At 39.0% G+C, this 20,533-nt stretch overlaps 1 protein-coding gene across 2 annotated transcripts in view; it reads right to left on the reverse strand.

Annotated features, from left to right (window-relative positions):
- The window catches only part of DYM (dymeclin), a 221,218-nt gene that overhangs the window by 162,529 nt on the left and 38,156 nt on the right, over window positions 1-20,533 (reverse strand). For both annotated transcript variants that reach the window (XM_050912965.1, XM_050912964.1), the window contains exons 7-8: window positions 13,406-13,531; window positions 11,743-11,885 (exon numbers count right to left, since the gene is read on the reverse strand). In XM_050912965.1, coding sequence (XP_050768922.1) covers window positions 11,743-11,885; window positions 13,406-13,531 — 269 coding nt within the window. The remainder of the gene's footprint in view (window positions 1-11,742; window positions 11,886-13,405; window positions 13,532-20,533) is intronic.

Below are 20,533 nucleotides of genomic sequence, written 5' to 3' on the forward strand. Positions count from 1 at the left end.
ATTAAGGGCTAGCTGAAGCTGACCTGAGAAAGCCTACTGATATAAGTCTGTCACCCTCAAGCACCCTAAAGACTTGTACGTTGCCCCAGACACATGTTAAAACTTGAAGTCCTACAACAACTGTTTAATACAGAAGTAAGCCTCATGTATGTGCATGGCAGAAATAAATGGGCTTAAACTGATTTTCAATGTTAGCTGCAGCATAAAATCAGCTCACTTAATGTGAGGGTTTTGTGTGAACTAAGACCAACGGGAAAGTAAAAATTTTCAGTTCCGTCAGACTGAGACTACAGGTCTGTATATTTATCAGTTACAGGTTCTCATAATGCTGAGCAAAAATCCAAAATATTATCAGGAATGCTAAGAAATTTTGTCTTTTAACAATTATAAGGAATTACTCCAGTTAGACTCATTCTAAAATTTTTCATTTAGACAGAAAACCTTGTCCTGTTCCTGACCACAATTCTCTTACGAAAACTAGTTTCGAATTTATTACCTACACTATTCAGCAGAAGAGTGACAAGGTCTCAATTCTGTCATTATTAATATTCACAACAGGAAGACAAGGTTTGGATCTCGGCCAAAGAAAATCTGTCCATTGAATTGCAGCAGTTCCCCTGATAACAGTCTACTTCAAACCTCACAAAATGTTCCAAAATGAGTGGGAAAAAGGGCGATGCTTGGCACAAAGGAAGAAATACTATCCAGAGACCGATCTAGAAAGGCTAAACATGAAAGCATTTGCTTAACATGCTAAATAAAAATAACGTGCAAGAGCTTGTCAGACCAACACGCTCTCCATTTTGCATGAGCAAGCCCCTAATGATACCCCAACAAAGGAATTTTGTTTACATTAACTTCTTTGTATATACACTCACATCAGGAATGTTTTTATGTCCACAACAGTAATTTACATATAGGCAAGAGCTTTCATGTCAGCCAGCCAAATCATAGCTGAGTTGAAGAGATACCAGAAAGTCATCCTCCTCCCTACACCTACTTTGCCTTCCCAGCTCCATGCCATCCCCATTCCTTCTGTCTTACAGGACAGAAACAGAAGATGGAAAGGACCAGAAGATAACATGGGAAATTCGTGCAATAAGGCATTTGCTTCTGTGCCTTCCTCTCCAGCCCCTCATCTATCTAGTCCTTCTCTTACGTTCCACGGTGAAAGAGATACAGCCATAAGTTTATTAGGCTTACTTTTATTAAACTCAAATATTTGTTGATGAAAGATTAAATGAATAAAGCTGTATTCCAGCTATGATGCTGGTAACAGAATTTATACTTCAGGATCCCAATACTGTTCCCAGTAAAATGGTTAGAGAAATCTTCCTTTGGGTGCCAACATCCAAGTCTTTAAGCCCTCTCCTAAGGTTAAATTCTTGGAAGCTGTGCCATCTGAAGATGGTTTGGGTAGCACACGTATGGTGTTACACTTCACATACATCCCTGTGTTATTCCAACTGCAGCAACTGGTCTACTGAAAAATATTGCCTCTCTCTACAAAGCTCCCCTTTGTACATCATCCTACAACACCACCACGACAACTTCACAGCTATTCCTGTCAGACTCAAAGACCTTCTCTTGCGGACACCTTCGGGAACGCCACCATATTAAACTGTCATCAGCAAAGCATCCTTAGCACAGCAGACACCAGCAAAATGCCATTTCTTCCCACTTACTCCAGCCCATCACCCACAGTAAGCAGGGGGGGCAGAATGATCAGGGTGAAGCTTCGTCATTAAGCCTGTCCTAATGTGGCTGCGCCCTCCCAGTCAGCAGCCCAGCATGCACAAAAGCAGTACGTCACTTAGGTCTGAGCCCTGTCCCCCCCACCGATGACAGTTACAGCCGTCAACCAGACTGACACAGCTTGGCTGCAGCACGGCTCTGGACTTGGTGCAAATTCGAAATCCAAATAAAAATCAAATTACTGAGAAGCAAGCAAAAATTCACACTTTCCTATAAGGATAGTAATTGAATTTCCATGTAATACAGAAATTTATTTTTCAATAATGGAAATCCATTCTTTTCACCAGGATGTCTATTCCTAGGTGCCACATTCTTTTCTTGTTAATAGTATTTTTCTTTCCCCAAAGTGAGTCACTCTGGAAAATGCCACTCGCTTGAAAGAGAAAAATTGACAAACAAACCCAACTGTCATGAAAATGAATGTTCAGTGCTCTATACTACAACTACCACATACCGATAACTTAAACTTCAATCAGAAAAGAAAAGTTCCAAATTACTCAACAATAGTAACTGGCTTCAGGACAAGGAAATAAAATTTAAATCTGCAACTGTTAAAATAGTTTCTACTAATACACTGCTAAGCACATGATCTGTTTGGCTTTGCTCTAATTTGGCTGGGAAGTCTTTCGCAGAAAGACGGAAAATGTTTTTGATGGCTTGTTCAAAAGGAAAAACAGCCATTTATCAGGTTATGTAAAAATCTCATACTTGTGTTGGAAACTACAGTTTGGCAGAACACATTTAATTACCATTGGCTCTTCTAGAACATTAAGTAAAAAATAACTATGTTATAATCGCATTAAGGGTTTGTCTTTGTTGGTTTAAGACAAAGATTTTAGTCAAAGGCCTCATTAAATCTTAGATCATTCTTTGCAGAGCTTAGCTCCTCCACGGGTCTACAAAAACAAGGAAGTACAGCTATAATCCATAGAAATAAAAGAAAGATGGAAAGACTTCCAAGCTTTTTTATGCTCAAACGTAAAGAGGAACTTTTTCCCTCTCAAACAAAAATTGTTCATTAGAAACTATAGCTGTTGAAATGAAATTATTTGTGAAATCAGTCCTCAAAATCAGTCAAACACATCAGTCCATATAGGCAATACTGTAAATATGTGCTCTTAAGTACATACCCAACGAGGCTCAAGAGAAAACACACTATGAGCCACATCCAGATGGAGTGTGGCTCCAGCAAGGTTATACTACCTCAAAATTACAAAATTCATTACAGCCAAGATTTTCATAGCATGTCCACTTATCCTCCAAAATATTTTTGTCTCGCACTATGCAAATTCAATGTACTCTTTGCATAGAAAAATGCCCTACACAACTGAATTAAAAACAATGTTGCACAGGAAAATAAAAATTATAGTTCTATGATCCAAGTCAAGGCTGAAAGCTTCTGTATGAATCTGCAAGACTGCAATTTTGAACTACAGATGTCCTAATGCACACAAATATTTTCATTACAGATTAATCAGATTCAAGTGTTCATCTGATTTTGAGTTTTGGCACCAGTGAAAGTTTTGCTTTTATAAAACACTTACTGTTTTGCTTCATTTCCCTTAGAGCCCCTGCAAAACCTACCACAGCCGTCATATCTTAAAAGCACAGTATTCCTTTGCACCATGTATATTCAACAGCCAGAATGACATCTTTCTACTTGCATTAACGACTTCATTAACAAGGTACTTAATTATCCACCTCCTTCTGGACAGGTTCTAAGCATTGGCAAGACAGCTACCACTTTTTCTGCAAGGAACATTCTTGTCTTGTAAGTACCAGTATTAAATAAAAGTTCATCTGCAAGCTCCTTACGTAAACTGTTCTTTATATTTAAACATTGCAGTTGAGTAAACTGACACCACAGATTAAGGCTATATTCATACCAAATTCATACACTAGATCTGATCTGTTATGTAAATTAAAGTGTCTACTGCTGATTGGAAAACCATAAGCTCTGCTGTATCTGCAAGGTGTATACTTAGGAAGTTCTGCTGCAGTAATTTAAGGATTTAATTTAAGGATTTAATGCAATTAACAGGTAAGCAAACTCACTGCTCCTCTTGTCCACTTAAGTGACAGACGTTGCCTCCCTCATCTCCCAGCCATGTATGAGTACGTCCCTAACTGTGAAAATGTACTCTTTAGTTTTTTAAGTTCCACTCCCTTTCCAAGGCAAAGGCTGTTTTAATTTATTTTAAGCTTTGAAGTAATTTCTCCTCTCCCCTGACAAAATTATTGGTAAGGCAAATAGAACTGTTTCAGAACTTGAACTAATTTGATCATGACACAATACTTCCACAACTGACTTGTGCCGCTCCTATCAGTAATTCTATGCCCAACATAACAGATATCACACGAATAAACTTCTCCTCTTTCACCTTCTACATGTTAAAAAACCTACCAGACTTCAGGAGTTATTTGAGGAAGGGGTTAAAATACAGATTGTCATTGCAGATGCACTAAAAAAAAAATCCATCGTCACTTATTTTGGGGAAGGAGCAGGAAGCTAAAGGTGAAAGGGAACGGGGAACTAAACAGAAAGCACACAGACACTTTCAGCTTCCCCACGTGTCACCTATAATGTGTAAATAATAAAATAAATAAAATTAAAATGAAAACATAAAGAAAAAATGCAAAATAACGTGGCAACTTTACAGAACTGGTACTCCAGTAGCCTACTGGAGAAAAAAAAATAAAAACAAAAAAAAAAAAACCAGGAAAATGGAGCTAGCTAATCAATATTCCCAGGCAGGCAGTCCACAGCATAGCCTTTTTATTTCTTCAGTCTTTACAGACATGACCAATAACTGAAAAACAAAATTTAACAACAAAAAGGTGTTGAAGTAGAAGTGCACGCACCAGCCAGGATGCAAAGCAACTCCCCTGCTACGCTGAACCTGGGCAATGGTTAATCTGAATGATCTGATGTCCGAACCCTCCCACCCCAAACCACGGTACAGACACCTGGCAGGAGAATGAAGGGAAACCAGTTAACATGTAACTTAACAACAAACGTAGCTTTGGATGAATTTAATCCATTAGCAGACCTGAAAACCAAATTTTGACACAGAGCAGTAAGAAAAAAAAGAATTTGTTGTCCTTATCACTGTTCCTCACCCCAACCTGAAATGCAGCTCAGTTTTTCCTGTCCATTCACTTTCCAACCTGTCCAAGGGACCCGCCAGTAATCAGACATCAAGTGTAAACCCATTCATAACATAGTATCGGTGCATCTGAAACCAAACAGACCATCCTTTTTCCTGAACTACTGAGGCATTTTCGTCAGAAAAGGTGCAGCAGAACACCACATCCTGAGTGATTCACTGCAGATATTTTCAAAATTATGAAGACTAAATGCCTTATAGAATTAGAAGTCACAGGTGTTAGTTCAATACCTCATATTAGTGCAAAAAACCCCACTCTTTCGGTCACATATTAACCCTACATACTCTGTATCCATCATCCAGAAGGATGACCATCAAAAAGTTTAAGATCTGTTAATACTTTACGAGAAGCACTGTGGCCTACTGGAAGAAGATGCTGAACCTGAAGACTTTAATTCCCAGATTTTGGTCTGTTTCTTAGATGGCATGGTCAAGCCTCTTTATCATTTGCAATACATTCAAAAATGAAGTGGAAATAATGGTGTTTACAATCTTTTTAAAGCATTTTCACATTTATTGCTAAAATAAATGCTACGTAGGAGATGAACACTCTTGTTGACACTGGATTGTAAGGCAAAGAGGTACAGATTTCTTACCGTTCCCTAGGTGAAAATTGTAGCACTTTAAGAAAAGCTCAAGTATAACACTTTTTTTTTTTTTAAATAACTGATTATTGAAATTTTATAACTATAAACATTGTCTTTATCTCAATTTCTGGAATTCTCTAGAGCTAAGAAGAGTTTGGAAAGCATGAAACACCTCCTTCTCACAAATATAAAATCCCTTTTTCCTAGCCCTCATGCTTGCAAGATATCAAGTTTTAAAACTTTTGTTGTTACAATACATCAGCTTGATTCTGGGTTTCCTTTAACAAGCAATTTCCCCTGAAGAATTAAAGAAGAAAAATCATTTTTGAGCCAATAGGTTTTCTTTTTGTTTTATAATGGGTTATTTGAAGCTGCTCAGGTTTTGGAATATCAGGATAAATGTCAGGGAGATAAATCACCAACACACCTCGTGAAACTTGCTACAGCACTCTCAGTAAACAAGCTGGAACATATGGTTACAATTATGATTTGTATGACCACAGAAATCAGAGGCTCTAGTCACGAACCACAGCCTCGCTATGCTATGTATTGTACATACTCAATGATGGCCCCTACCCTAAACAGCTTACCACCTACATATAGGGCAAGAGACAAGATGGATTAGCACAGAGAGGGGCTGGAGAAGAGGCAGCACAGTAGCAGAGCTCCCAGCACACCGTGAGCCTAGGCAGTGTCAGGTACATATCACAGAAAAGAGGCTTTACAGAAGACTTAAAAACACATAAGCCTTGAGAATGTTTAGTATGAAATATTTTGTCACTGCTGTAAGCGTGGAGTGGTGGCAGCCAAGGGTCCCCAGGAGCGTCTACCTCTCCGAAGGAAAGAAAAAAAAAAAAACAAAAACGCTACCGTTTGCTCCCTGCAAATGCGTAAGTCTCACCAATGGAAGACTCCCAAGAACTATCAAGCCCAGGACCTGACAGTATAAATTGCTCTTCTGGGAACGGATGCTTTGCTATCATTGCCATCAGCATCTATGAAAAGAGCGGGGGTCCCAGAGCAAAACTCTATGCCACCTGTCCAGCTAGTTCTAAATCACTGGTGGTTTACTATCAAAAATATGTTGGTGAAGCTTGTAAGATTGATCAAGAATTTCTTAAATAATTATACTACAACTCTTTTGGTTTCAGATCGTTGTGATTGAGAGCCCCAAGAGTTTGGTGGACCTGGGGCCAAGGCATGCTACCAGAAGTGCTACTGCTGTGTAACTCTTCTATACTCTCGCATCATTCAAAACCACAAAAATAAATTAGATTACAAGAAAAACAAAAAACACAACACAGCGTATGTCAAAGGAAGTGTGCAAGAGCTTGATAGTGAATACATCTGTGGCCTGCAGAGATTTATGCCAGAGGCAATGTTTTTCTGTGCTGCTGTGATTAAGACAGAAGATGAGTTTTATCTCACGAAAAAAAGGCAACGAAGACCCTGAAAGGGGACATTTGGGCACCGCTCTGACAGTAGTTCAACCGAACTTCAAACCAGCTCCCGCGGTCCTCATAGCAGCAAAGCACAGATTTCAATCAGGATGAATCTGCTCTAGAAGCCAGCTTGCTGGGTAGCTTTTACAGACTGAGCCTGCCACAGCTACACTACTATTGATACTCAACTACTTAGTCTCAAAGAACGTGTGCTTGAATTGCATCCACACGTTTTGCTCCAGTTCAGACACATCTTTGGAGAAGCTAAGAGAAAGGTTAAAGATCTGGACACTATCTAAATCTTCACATTCAAGCAGGTCAAAATGCCACGATTACAGTGACAAAAGGATGACGCTGTTACGGACTGTAAGCAAGAAGGAAGATGAACGGACAGAACCGGGAAAGAAGTCTCAGGTCTACATTTTCATTATGGTGAGCATGAACAGGCAATTAAACATTGACTAAGCACCAGGGAGACAGACAAGGTTGTAGTTATGTAGCAGATCATACACCAGATCTGTGACACATCATGAAAAGGCTCTGGAAGGTAGAAACAAGCAGCCTGAAATACTTGTTAGTAGAAAAAAAGGTTGATGGAATCGTAAGAAATAACAGACACATCGTTAGTAGCTTTTTGTGTGTCTCTACTTCGACATGTTTTAATCTAGATATTACAAATCAGACTACATAAAATGGAAGAGGAAAAAGACATTACCATAAAATGCTAAATACAAATAAATAGTTTTCTTGTAAAGTTAAAGATAACCATGCAAGCGCTCCTATTAACCAGAATGTAACACCAAAAAAAAATAGGAGTAAGCTATAGTATATATGTCACAGATGTACAACACAGGTCATTAGATGCCTTCAAGTACACTAATGCTGAATGACATAATGCAGAGTGAAGCATACACTTACATGATAGAAAGTCATTAATGGTCAGGAATGTTTGTCTAGTTCCAACCAAAGAATACAGACATGAGAAAACGGGTCATTATTGACCACTATACACTGAATTCTGCAATTTATATTAAAGCTACAACAGTACATTTGTGGGCCAGATTAGTTACGATGATTGCTTAGGTGATTAATGAAGATGAATCCGGCTACTGCCTTTTCAGTAGTTTCTTACAAGTACAACATTGTACCCATTACATCTATAATCATCTAAACAGCACAAACTAAGTCAATTAGATCTTACTGTTGCAGTAACTCCTAAGTACTGCAAGATGCATTAAAGTGCATTGCTTTTTTTTTTTTAATAGCAAAGTATCAACTGGATCAACCATTTCAAATGAAACCACTTAAATTGAGTTATTTTTCAATAGTCTTGAGTAGCACTAACATTTTCCTGTCTTAGCATCTGTTTGGCAGTTCCTCACTGTAACATGAATTTTATTTTGCAAGAAATAAAATGACTAACTAAAAAATTTTGCTTGCCCACAAAAAGTTCTCTCAACTTGGTTAACTGTGGGCCATGAATTGGCAAATGCTAATAATGCTCCAAAAAAAGAGGAGGGGATTTAAAACCACCAACAAAAATATTTTTTGAAGGTAAGTTGGTTCAATGTACCTTGTGAACCAAGAAAAATGAATTTCTAATTTCTAATATATAAGGTCTAATCTCTACTGCCACGCATATTGATGTCATTTATGCCTTCCCAACACATCAACAACATAGCACCAGATCTACCAGCACTTTACATTTTGCACACCTACAAAAAGACTGCAAAGACAAAGCAAAGTTGACTCAGTATAGAACAATGTCCTTTATGAAGTTACAAAACTAAAATATCATTATTTCCCCCCTCATTCCAAACCCACAATTGTTTATTTAACTACTGGAGGATAGCATAATTGGCAATACAATTCTAATCAAGGTATTTTATATGCAGGATGGAGAAAGGTACTCGTACACAGATAACTTGCACGCAGTCAGAGGCCAAACCAAGGAGGAGTAATTGGTGTGAGGATGTTGGCTGTATGGTTTCAGGGTTAAGGAGGCTCATGAGAGCGGAAAAAAAACAAAAGGCTAAGGAGGATGAGAAGCAGGAGAAGGTTAACTGTGGGAAAGGGTAAATTTCTGCTCATAGCACGTATAATTATCACTCCTGCCGAATCACAAGGAAGGAAAGGGGGGGTGGATTTAAAATACCGTGCTTATAAGAGTTTGTTGATCTACTGCTGCTGTGCAAGTGACTACAAAATATGCATAAGGTAATACATGGTAACGCAGACGACTGCGGTATCAAGTTAAATAATTTCAAATTAACAAATACAGTAATTATCTTGGGCCTCGAAATTTTGTATGAAAAATAAATGATTTTTAAAACCAGGCTCCTATCTCCTTTCATCTTAAATAGATTATATTTAGACCATTTCAGGAAACTTATTTTAAGCATTATGTGGTATTTAAAAGACACTGAGCAACATAAAAGTGAATTTTCAATTCTTCCATTCTTCTTTCAATTCTTATCCTGTAAAGATTATAAAATACACAAAAATAACACAATACAGAAACCATCTCTAAGTTTTCCACATCTGTTCATTGCTCAAAACTTCCTTCTGTTCCATAACAGACTATCAGTTTGTGTTGCTGTCTTCTAATCTGTATTGCACTCTACCCATGTACCTGATGCTATATAAAACAAAGGATTGCAAAGGGTTAATTCAGAGGTATTACGGAGGGGCAAATTCGCCATTTACTCTACCAATCCTATTGTGTGCAAGTTTCATTTATAGTCCAACGTCATACACAGGCAAATAATCAGACACAAAAAACATTAACCAACTGTTTGGGCACAAACAGAAAAAAATTTCAATTTTCTAACAGGATGTGGTACTTATTTTTTCCCCTTTCCCAGGCAGGTCATTAGAAAGCTCTTTATAAAGGCTCTTTTACTTAAAGCTTTAAATGAAGATACTTAATTCACTGGGAGAAGAGATGGCGCTTCAGGTACTCATGAAAGAAGCAAGAAAATAAGCGTAGGAGTATGCCAAGGGAGTTGTTAAGAGAATGGTTCAAGAGGAGTGAAGGGGGTGGAAGTGTAGGAAGAGACAAGAACAGACGTAGGCTGAAACCTTAAGAGTTTGCATTAAGAAATGCAAACTCCATATACAAGAAGTAAAAAGCCATGGGGGGATATGAGATCAGAAGAGCTACAGAGGAAGGCAGGAGTGGTGGCAATTTGGATGGACTTCACAAAATAAATCAGGTAACCAGAAGAGGAAAAAAAACTATTTTGCCTGTGGCAGCACTAAGGCAGAAAGACACTCAAGCGTGACTAGAGATTAGAACCAAGAAGAATGAAACCATCAGGTAAGCAGAGGTATCAAAACACGCAGTGAGAACTGCTCTCCGGTCACAAGCGAAAGTACAAACCACATACTGAAAACTGCTTCGGCAAAACATTATAAGAGCATTCTTCTCTAGCAATTGAAAAGAAGGAAAAGAATGTACCTGTTGGGACTCTTGAATAAAAATGTTGTAGAGAACAATTTAATTAATTTCTTCTCTGTTTAAATAAACTGCAAACCAAGCAACGGGTTTTTGACGCATTTACGTTACGGGCACAACCCAAACATGGCAGTGGTCCACCCTTGAGTGTGTAAACTGGAAACCAGAAAGGAGACGCGTGTTCCAGCAGCACACCGAGCTGTGTGTAACCTCATCTTACGCAGAAGCAGGGATGTGTTTAGGCTACGCTGCACCGAGACGTGCTCTTTTACTGCCTCCATGAGGAGATCCACATGCACTGTCGCAGACTGTAAAATATTTTCTGGCAGACCGCTTGCGGCCTGAACTTTAATATCCCCTAGGGATGCTGCCAGTGAATGGGTTTCACAAAAGAGCAAAATAAATAGTATCAGTTTTAACAGCGACTGACTTGCAAAGTGTTACTCAGTTTATCGGGGGAAAGAAAATAACATATACCTTTACTGTTAGCAATATATTACATTTTATTCTTATTATATGGAAAAGAAAAACCTTTAGGAAGAATTTTTATATGTAATACACACACCAATAAAACACATCTGGTGTGGGGAAGAGAGCAACCACCAACCAAAACACGGTATATAGTATAACAAACACAAGAACTCTTTTTCTTAACAAAAAATGGCATCCAGTCTTTCATATTGTTCAGGCGATACCTCTCTATAGCAAGCAGTCCACCCACAAAAGGTCAGAATCTAGTCATACTATTCAGGAAAAAACATTAGTCAAGCTACTGGGAAAGGCATACACTACAATACGTTACAAAAATTCCTATCTAGGTCACTACCTTACATCACAGAATCCTTGAGACTGGAAGGGACCTCTTGAGACCACCTAGTCCAACCTTCTGCTCAAGCAGAGCCACAGAGCAGGTCACCATACCCACTGAGTAATTATAAAGAATAAAATACACACATAAAAGTATTTCTTACAACATTTTAAGTAACTCGAAGCACATGATTTATCAAACGGGGCACTACTTGTTTGTTTGTCTGGGTTTTTTCTAATGTCTTAATAAAAGAAAAACAGGGACTAAGAGCTACTTTTACCACGTGCTGCTGTCCTGCACGTATCCCTGCAGTGCCTGCAGATATAATTGCTTCAGATTCTAACACATCTGCAGATGGACCGTATACGATCTTAATCCAAGCAGGCCTGTGGACAGCTTTTCCATAGTGAGCATGCACACTGGTATCACTTGTTGAAAAAGAAACGGGCTATAGGTGTAAGAGAGGTCACATAGAAGGCAATACTTCATAAGGTTTGAAATATAGTTTCTAGAAAATAAGACTCACTTGCCACCCCAGATGCAATTCCGTAAAGTAGTCCTCCTCCATCTGTTTGCTGCTGAAAGACATGGGTCCCTGGAGGAGGGCTTCTTTCTTGTCTAATGAAATTATATAGTAAAGTTTTCACAAGTCTGCTGGTATACGGGAGACTGAAAAGAAAAAGAAAACAGCTTTAGTTGATTCACAGCTCGCAAAGTTTGGCACAACAAAGCCCAGGAAGGGTGCAAAGGCTGGTGTTTGGCATTAAAGACAGACAGTAACTCTCCCAGTGCTGAGCAGACTGGAAAGGGAAAGAACGCCAAGGTCTCGCCCATGCAAAGCTGCACTGACTTCAGCAGGGCTCTGCAGGAGCACCTTCAACAGCAGGATGATGGAAACTATTTTTTGTTTTCTTTTTTCAACACTACTTTTAAATCAATCATGTAGTTTGTGGAATCATTGTATTCTTTTACCTCAAGACACAACTGGAAAAATATTTATGCAAGGGAAAGAAACATTATATTTGTTTAGTTTTCGCTCCATGCTTTGGTTACATAGAACAGGGTAACAATAGTATTTCTCCACCCCCCCCAGTATTTTTGTCTGTGTGCGTGGCTGGGGCCAATTTGCAAAGACCAATGAAATATCTGACCTCACATCAGTGATTTTGACAAATGCACATAAAATTTGTTGGATTTAAATAAAAGGTTACAATATTTCCAAAACAGAGAAGGATTTCCACAGAAGCAAACAGTTGGTTCCCATTCCCATATGATTTAGAGGTGAACAGACAGGGGCTGTGTTATGATGAACTCCAGTTCCCTCTAACCAGTACCCCTCCAACACTTCCCATTGCCCTAGATCCCCAGCCACCAAATTCCCACCCCTCTCTCCAGAGGCCAGGTACCTGCTACTCCCAACTTAGACCTACACTTACTACCTCTTCTCCCAAACATTCCCCATTTTGCCCCAAACCCTCAATTCCTTCCTGAGCCTCCCTCCTCTCCCTGCATGTCACCCTACAGCAGTACCTCTCTCTTACATCTAGTAGAAATTCCAGAAAACCAGACAACAGCTACCTTTACTAAAAATCTGCCCACATGGAATTTGAAGTTGAAAGAGGATGAATGGTAGCCTGACTAAAATGCGTATAAGCCACCATGACAAAGCATTTAAACAAAACAACCGACTCGCCAGAACAAGTGGTATTACTCACACGACCGAGTTTACCACCTGCTAAGTATTTCCACTATTGCAGCTTAAAACGCAGCGTAGCACATATTTGCAGTCTTTCGAGGGGCTGCTATTTATTTGTATCGCAAGAAGGCTCATCAGCATTTCTGAGGTACGCAGGCTCTCTAGACTGCAGTGTTACAGGAAAATACCCATGGCTGAATCAAAAAAAAAAAATCCCGAGAAGTAAAAGCTGGTTTAAGTTAATGAAATTACCCTCAAAAAATGAAAATGGCTTCCAGAACAGTTTTATTGAAGTCTGGGCTGTGAGATTTAAACCTGAAACCTTCCAACAGCTTTTACAAATGTTTGCTTTTGTGTTCTGCTTTCTTTTGAGCAGAACAAGTTTTGTATCAAAATGTATTTTGCTGTCTTTTGTTTTCAAGTACAAACAGTCTAAAAAAGTGATCAGAAGCATTAGCTTTGCCATTAGGTACCACCCCAGAACACAACATACCATCGACCATGCATCAGGTATTTGTGAATGATGCTCTCTCGTAGAATTTCTTTGTGGAATAATTGGCAGGAGAGGAAGACGATGAGAGTTGTCACAGCTTCCAAGGAAATGCTGTATGTAATATCTCTGCAGGAAAAAAAGGAAAATTTATAAAGATTAGTCTACTGTGTTTGTTTACAAAATGACTTCCAAGAACACTTGGTAGCTTCACCTGAGGTTATACACTGTTTAGCACAGCAAGTTTCAATTGGGAACACATAAACAACAAATTCAAAAAAACCACTCAAAAAGCAGCATCACTTCATACCAACAATGGGTTGTTTTTCTTCAATATAAGCTTTGCCCCCCCCCCGATATGCCAGAAGACAAGACAATGTAAAAACATTGAGGTATTGCCCAGAACATTCCAGCTGCAATTTTCAGACTACACTTCACTCTAAAAATAATAAATATATCTCAAAAGCATGTCCTTTGTCCTGTTAAATAAAATTGTCACAAAACCATCATGCTAAGTCAGGGAAATGTCCAGCTAGCCAAACACAGCTCCATCTGCCAGGAAAAGTGGATCCCTAAGACAGGAATAAAATACACAAATGCTAGTTTAAGCGCCAGAAATGCTCAGGATATCAAGATACTACACATAGTTGTTCAGTTTTAAACAATATTTTTGAGGTAACAATGAAGTCTAAAGTTTCAACATATTACAGCCAATCCCAGTGAATGTGCTGTAATGACTGAATACTGACACCAGAGAGTTTAGCCAAGCTCATTAAGCTAAGGTTAATTAGGAAAGCCTATGCAGCAAAACAGATGAGAGAGAGATCCACTACTTGGGATGTCTTGTGCTTTCTGTTCCCACCTCTGCCCATGACAACTTTGTTACATATCTTATTTTTAAAAAGGGGGAGAAAAATGGCATTTGCCTCCTTAATCAGTCATAAATTGCAGACTACATGAAACCTTTTAAACACAATGAAATAACTTGGACATGAACCAGTATCATTCTTGCTTTCAACCAAAGACCGTTTTTATCTCCTCCAAAAGTAAGGAGATACTTCATTTGGTGCAACAGTACCATCCTGTAATCCACTGGAAAGATTGTTAAGTACTTTTAATGTTTCCCCCACTGTTACTACTTAATTTCCACAGTATGCTTCACAATCCAGCATCATGGTTACAACAGGTGTCCAGCATCACTTATCAAGGTTTTTTGACAAGGCACCTACTGAAAATTCAAAATCTATTTATACTTCTCAAATTCAAAGATTTTTATAGTATCTCTATTTAAAATTAAAAAAAAAAAAAAATCAGCATCAATGTGTGTTCAAGCAGCGATGCTAAGTTTTTCTTTCTTACAATGTCACTTTCCAAAAATTACATGTAAAAGAAGTATAAACACAAAACTAAGTGCTCTTTCAAATAACAACAACTTAAAAACTACAGTGTAATCTCTCTTGAAACAAAATAAATCAACCACAGAAAAGACTGGCTAGAGTAAAACTCTTCATTAGTCTCAGGATCAGAACTGGTGTGGTCCTTACTAAAATGAACAGGATTTCATTTAGAAGAAGTCATTTCATTTAGAAGTTTGATTTTTAGCACCCTCAAATACTTTAATATTCTCAAGCGTGGTGCTAGAAATGCTGTAAATAGCATGCATTACCGTAAAGCATGAGAAGAGGAGTTTCATGCATCATGGTGTATAGACAGCTTAAGTTAAGCTCTTCTGCAGTAGCTCTAGGCCAGAGTTTCTGAGCAAAGAGAGTGCTAGTTATTTGCTCAAAGTCAAGAGCAAACTGGAATCACAATTTCCTGGATCGCGGTCCACAGGCCCGCACTACCTCCGATACAAAAATGTTTTTGAAAGTGAAGGTTATGCAAACTCGCTGTTTTTATTTTCTCTCGCATGATTTAAGTATTTGAATCTGTAACATTTTAAGCTATGGGTCAGGAAGACACGTACTGCTTGAACAACATTCTTCCTTAAAATCATGAAGCACATTTTAATTACTTCTAGTTTTTGTGAGTTACCTGACTTTTTGCCCACTAGTGAGGAAGTTAGCCAGTGTAAATGCTGATAATTAGATCAGGCCAGAGGTTACACTGTGATCTGGTTCCACTGGAAATTCATCTCGGCCAGAAGCAAGGCGGAGCTAGGAACGGCTCCCACTCCCTCTCCAGAACAGTGATGCTTTGCAATCCATTACCCACGTTCACCCCAAGCAAAGCAAGGAAGACCTATATATTTCAATTATTAGAGGTTTAGCCACCAGCAAAAAAAAAAAATAAGAAACGTTTTTCCATCAAAATAAAAACAACAGCTTGGAAAAAATACTTTTTAGCTATAGAAAAAAAAAATTCAGAAGCTTATCATTACCAAGGCTGAGAATACAAGAATAATGTCTCCAACCCTGAGCTGATGAATGAAAAGGCTAACTTCATGACTTCAACATCCACTGGGTCACTTTGCTGAGAGGAAACAAATTTTACAGTCTACTATGCTTTTTCTCCATTTCAATCATTCATTCATTTTTCTGACAAACCATACAAGTGGAATAGCAAATTTGAGGAGACATTACAAAATTCTTCTCTAGTTTTATAAGATTCAGTGTAAAGAAATAAACAAAGAGGTTACTGTAATGTATTAAGTAAGTTTTTTGGGGAAAAAAATCCGCTTTCAATATCCTTATATAACTCTGAAAGAAAAAAAAAACAGAAAGCAAGCTAAATTCATGCAGTTCCAGTTAGTGAGTTATTCTCATTTTTCTATTCAAAACCCCGTTAGGGCACATTTAACTGCAGAAACATTCCACTCAACCTGTAGAATCTGTTCAAATTCAATCTGCTCTGAATAAACACAGCCAGAGTCCTGATATCTGGGGTAACTCCTCAGCTACAGTCACCCTTAATTTCTCAGCACAAGGATAAAGCTTCAGAGCAAAATTATTTTCTCCACCAAGGGTCAAGTGTACAGTTTTCTGAAACTCAAGCATTTCTAAAGAGTCACAAGAACTACCAGGAACCTCTTTTAACTTCAAAGAAAATACTGTTTATTTATATTGAGAGACTATAGAATAGAGGGTTTTGTTTTTGAATTTTTTTTTATTATTATTCAAAGCTATCAGTCATATAGAATGACTTTACATGGAATTTATGCTGATCTCCAACTTCCTCTGAAAACTGTTTGCCTGCAGATAAGGAGGAAACTAGAAATAATGAAGTCATGTATCAATTACATGTCAAAATTATTTAGCTATTTATTTCAGAAAACCAGAAGAACTGCATGATGTTTTGAGTTTCTGTGGGTTTTTTTCCTTCCCAAGTGTCTTACAAAACAAACAAAAAATCCACAGAACTCAGATAAAGCTCACGTCCCAAGTAAATGGACTTCATAGAGCAAGGTACGAAAGCACACACAGTTTTGTGGTTGGTCCCCCCCCCCCCCCCCGCCTCCTCCTTCTGGATTTTCTCTTTTGGAGATTTCAATAGTTATTCTCACTTAATTTTTTCCTCTTTTTCTCCCTCTCCTTCCCACTGGAAGATATATTCCCATATCAGGTAGACAAGCTAACATGATATTCTTTTGTCCCTCTTAAGACGTATTTCTTTCATGAGGGAACAATCTGGCATAGACTGAACTCTAGAAATCCTGGCAATCGTTTCTCTCCTGTATTTGGGTTCTTTCCTTATTATAAGTAGCTGTCCTCCTTGGTATCACATTTCTTACACAGCGACACAAAGCAAGCGCCTGTTTCTTTAACCAGATGGAAAAGGTCTAGGTTCTTGCATGTGACACCCAAGTTAAAACTGATTTCTGGCAACAAAACTTAGATATACACATTTAGTCTCTAAAGCAAAGACGTATCATATATATCCGTGATCATCTTAAATTAGGAATTCTTCAGAGAATGACGACTTGAGCTCCAAAATGCAAGATTCCTAGATGCTAGCATAACATAAATGTGTGCATGTATTTAGCACACACTTTAGTATCTACATTTCAATGAGAAACAGTTGATACGCCGATGGGTTCCTTCCAAAAGCAATGATACCAGATCATTTCAACGAATGCTTTTAAATTAAACAACCACGTACAATTTGTATTATAGCAATCTTTAGACAACAACTCTTTAAAATCAAATGACAAAAATTCTACCAAGTCAGTGACACTTTCCATCTTAATCTGTCAGGTAGATAGCAGAGATCCTGGGCTCCTCTTTGAGAGATCTATGGCCCTGGGAGTACTGCTTTAAAGCAGTACTGCATTTAGACTTAAAAGAAGTACTGCTTTAGAAGAAATCGGTAGAGTAACTAATTCTTCCAGGATACAAACTGGAAAGATTATCACTTCTCTTCCGGCCTTCCATCAAGAACATACATTTTTATTGATTTTTTTTCTTTTTTTATGAATTGTGGTGGCAGACTTGTAAGTTCCATCAGAGCTATCAACCTTCAGGCGTTTGGGGCCGGAGAACCGCCCCAGACCATCTATCTGCACATCACACCCTCACAAGGTTTTGTCTGCTTGAACTGGACCAAGACTTCACCTTGCCCTTTTACAGATGCTTATTTCAAATACATCACAATGCTGACACTGCACTTAAAAAGTTCCAAACATCTGAAAAAGAGGTCTATGGTCAAAACAGTAATCTTTAACAAAAATAAAAGATCATCTTTGCGGTAGAAACAGGAAAAGAGCACACACAAGCAGCCAATTAGGGCAATCTGCCTGAGCAATAACTCTTCCAACTGCAATAGCGTGAACACTTGCCATTACTTGCTTGCACCCACAGACCAGTGCTCACACTAAATGGTACCACATATCAAAGAGATGCCACACCATGACACACCACTAGGTTTGTAAGTAGATTTCTTTTGAGCTAGAAAGAAAACGCTGGAGTCTGAAGCGGACCAAAGCATGAAGATCTTAATAGCAAGGTCATCTGTCAGTTGTAGCCTGTGGGGAAAATACAAAACCCAAAATACTCTTGTCTACTCCTGCAGACTCAAGTAAAAGCAATAGGAGCAGTCTGTAGGAGTCTGATGCTACCAGCAGCTTATGTATCTAAATCGGTAAGGGGAGAGGTATTAGCATAACTACTGTTTCCAAATGATGCACTCGCCCCCCACAGAACAAGAACTATGGGCCTGTTAAAACCTCAGCTCCCCAGTGTCCTGGCATTGGCTTTTTCCATTCAAAACCACGTGGATGACCTTCTATCAGTGTCATTACCGAGAACTTCAACAATCTACCTATGTGTCACCATCTTGCTGCTGCTGGCTTCTCTCCAACGCCAAGCACTGCTCACAACTGGTTTCTGTGCTCACCGCATCATTCAGCTTTGTTCCCTGCCTCCAAGAGAGGTCTGTGAAAGACGGACCAAGATGAAGCATAGAGGCAATATATATTGAAAATCTCAGCTAGGAACTCCAATTACCACTCTGAAGGCACATGCTGTTGTAAACACTTTAATTACTCAACGAAATGCAGCTATTTCTATACCTTAGCAAACAGAGGCTGAGAGCTCATAAATGATTTCACACCTACAGAGCAAACAGCCTGAACAGTCAGAAACAAACCTCTGAATTTCAACTCACACCACGAGACCAAACCCCCTCTCAGTTTAAATATTTTCCTGAACTTTCACCCAGCCAGAGCTGTCTACTCGGAGTATTAAAAGGTTAAAAGGTAACTCATTTTCTAATTTAGGAGAGTTGCCAAAAGGGCTGATTCATACAAAAACTCTCAAATCGTACAGGAACCAGGTTTCATTTCCCTGCTTCCTGAGGGCCCACCAGAAAGGTGAAAGAGGAGTCACCACAGAGAATAGGATCAGTTTTGAAAACTGAAAAGCAAGTAGAATATCTGGTTATCAGTCTCAGGATACAAGTACAACAACCCAAAGTGAACATAATCTTTCCTCTTGGAATCACTCCTAATTTTACACCCACTGATGGCACATACGCACCGTGGCGGCCGATAATGCACTATCAGCTCATTACAGCCGACTCCAAACATTTGGGAGATGTCCCAAAGGGGCACTCAAGAAACACCAACTGGAAGCAGAGAGCATCTCTGACATTTCCTACTGCATCTCCCCCGCACCGGCTATTCTTGACTGAGAGACAGAATGAGAGTGAGAAAACAAAAAAGATGGGAATACTCTAAAGGGAGTATCTAAAGGATCAAAATGACAGTTGGATTCAAGACCCTTTATTCCCAGACCTATTCCTAAACCATCTGAGACTACATGGCCGTGTACATTTTCACCTCACTGGCATTCAGTTCTTCCCTCTACAGATTAAAAATATCAGAAAAAGTCCAGGACTTTAAAATGTTGCACAGAGAATCTATATTCTTCTGTATTTACCTTTCATATCAACAAGTCTTGTTAGCAATACCCACTAAATCTAAGTAAAAGACCTTACCCTTCGAAGAACAGAACACAAGAGAGCAGTCCAAATACCCATAAAAAAGGACAGCTCAAATGACTGGGCTTGTGTAGCTTTGAACCCCCAGGGAAAAGGCAGCCACAGAGAAGATGACCCATGTGCTCAAAAAGCTACCGTAGACCGTTGCAGAGATCCGGACAGACCCAGGCCACAGGAATCACGTCCTGCGTTCCAGCCGCGTAGCCCGTGTGAACGGTGGACCTGCTCCACGGTCTCTCTGTAACACCACTTCGCTCAAATGTGCTGGTTTCAAGGCAGAGCCATCTGGATGTAGTGGCAGCAATCATCTCTCTGGGTCTCATGCTTGTCTAGGCAACGGAGAAAAAAAGGCTTACGCCTGTCAACCCAGTCACCGTCACTGATTTGAAACAGTCTGCAAACTCTTAAGGTGCCAAAAAGAGATATGCTTGACTTCAGCGCCTAGGTGTCTTTGCTGCCCAGACCAAAGACCAAACGCAAACACTAACAAGTGGGTGTTTTTCAAGATCCAATATTTTTTGTGAAAACAGGGCTGAAAACCACAACAGAAAGCAGATTATTAGGAGCTTGAGTATACAGCACAATGTACGATAAACAGTACAGACCTCTGATACTATGCTCTGTGATTAGAAAGTTTGTTACAAGTTGAATGTAAGTTAAAGCTTGCCTAGTGAAAAGACAGGTCAGAGAAACACT

The sequence above is a fragment of the Gymnogyps californianus genome, chromosome Z (genome assembly GCF_018139145.2).
Source record: "Gymnogyps californianus isolate 813 chromosome Z, ASM1813914v2, whole genome shotgun sequence".
Classification (NCBI taxonomy): domain Eukaryota; kingdom Metazoa; phylum Chordata; class Aves; order Accipitriformes; family Cathartidae; genus Gymnogyps; species Gymnogyps californianus.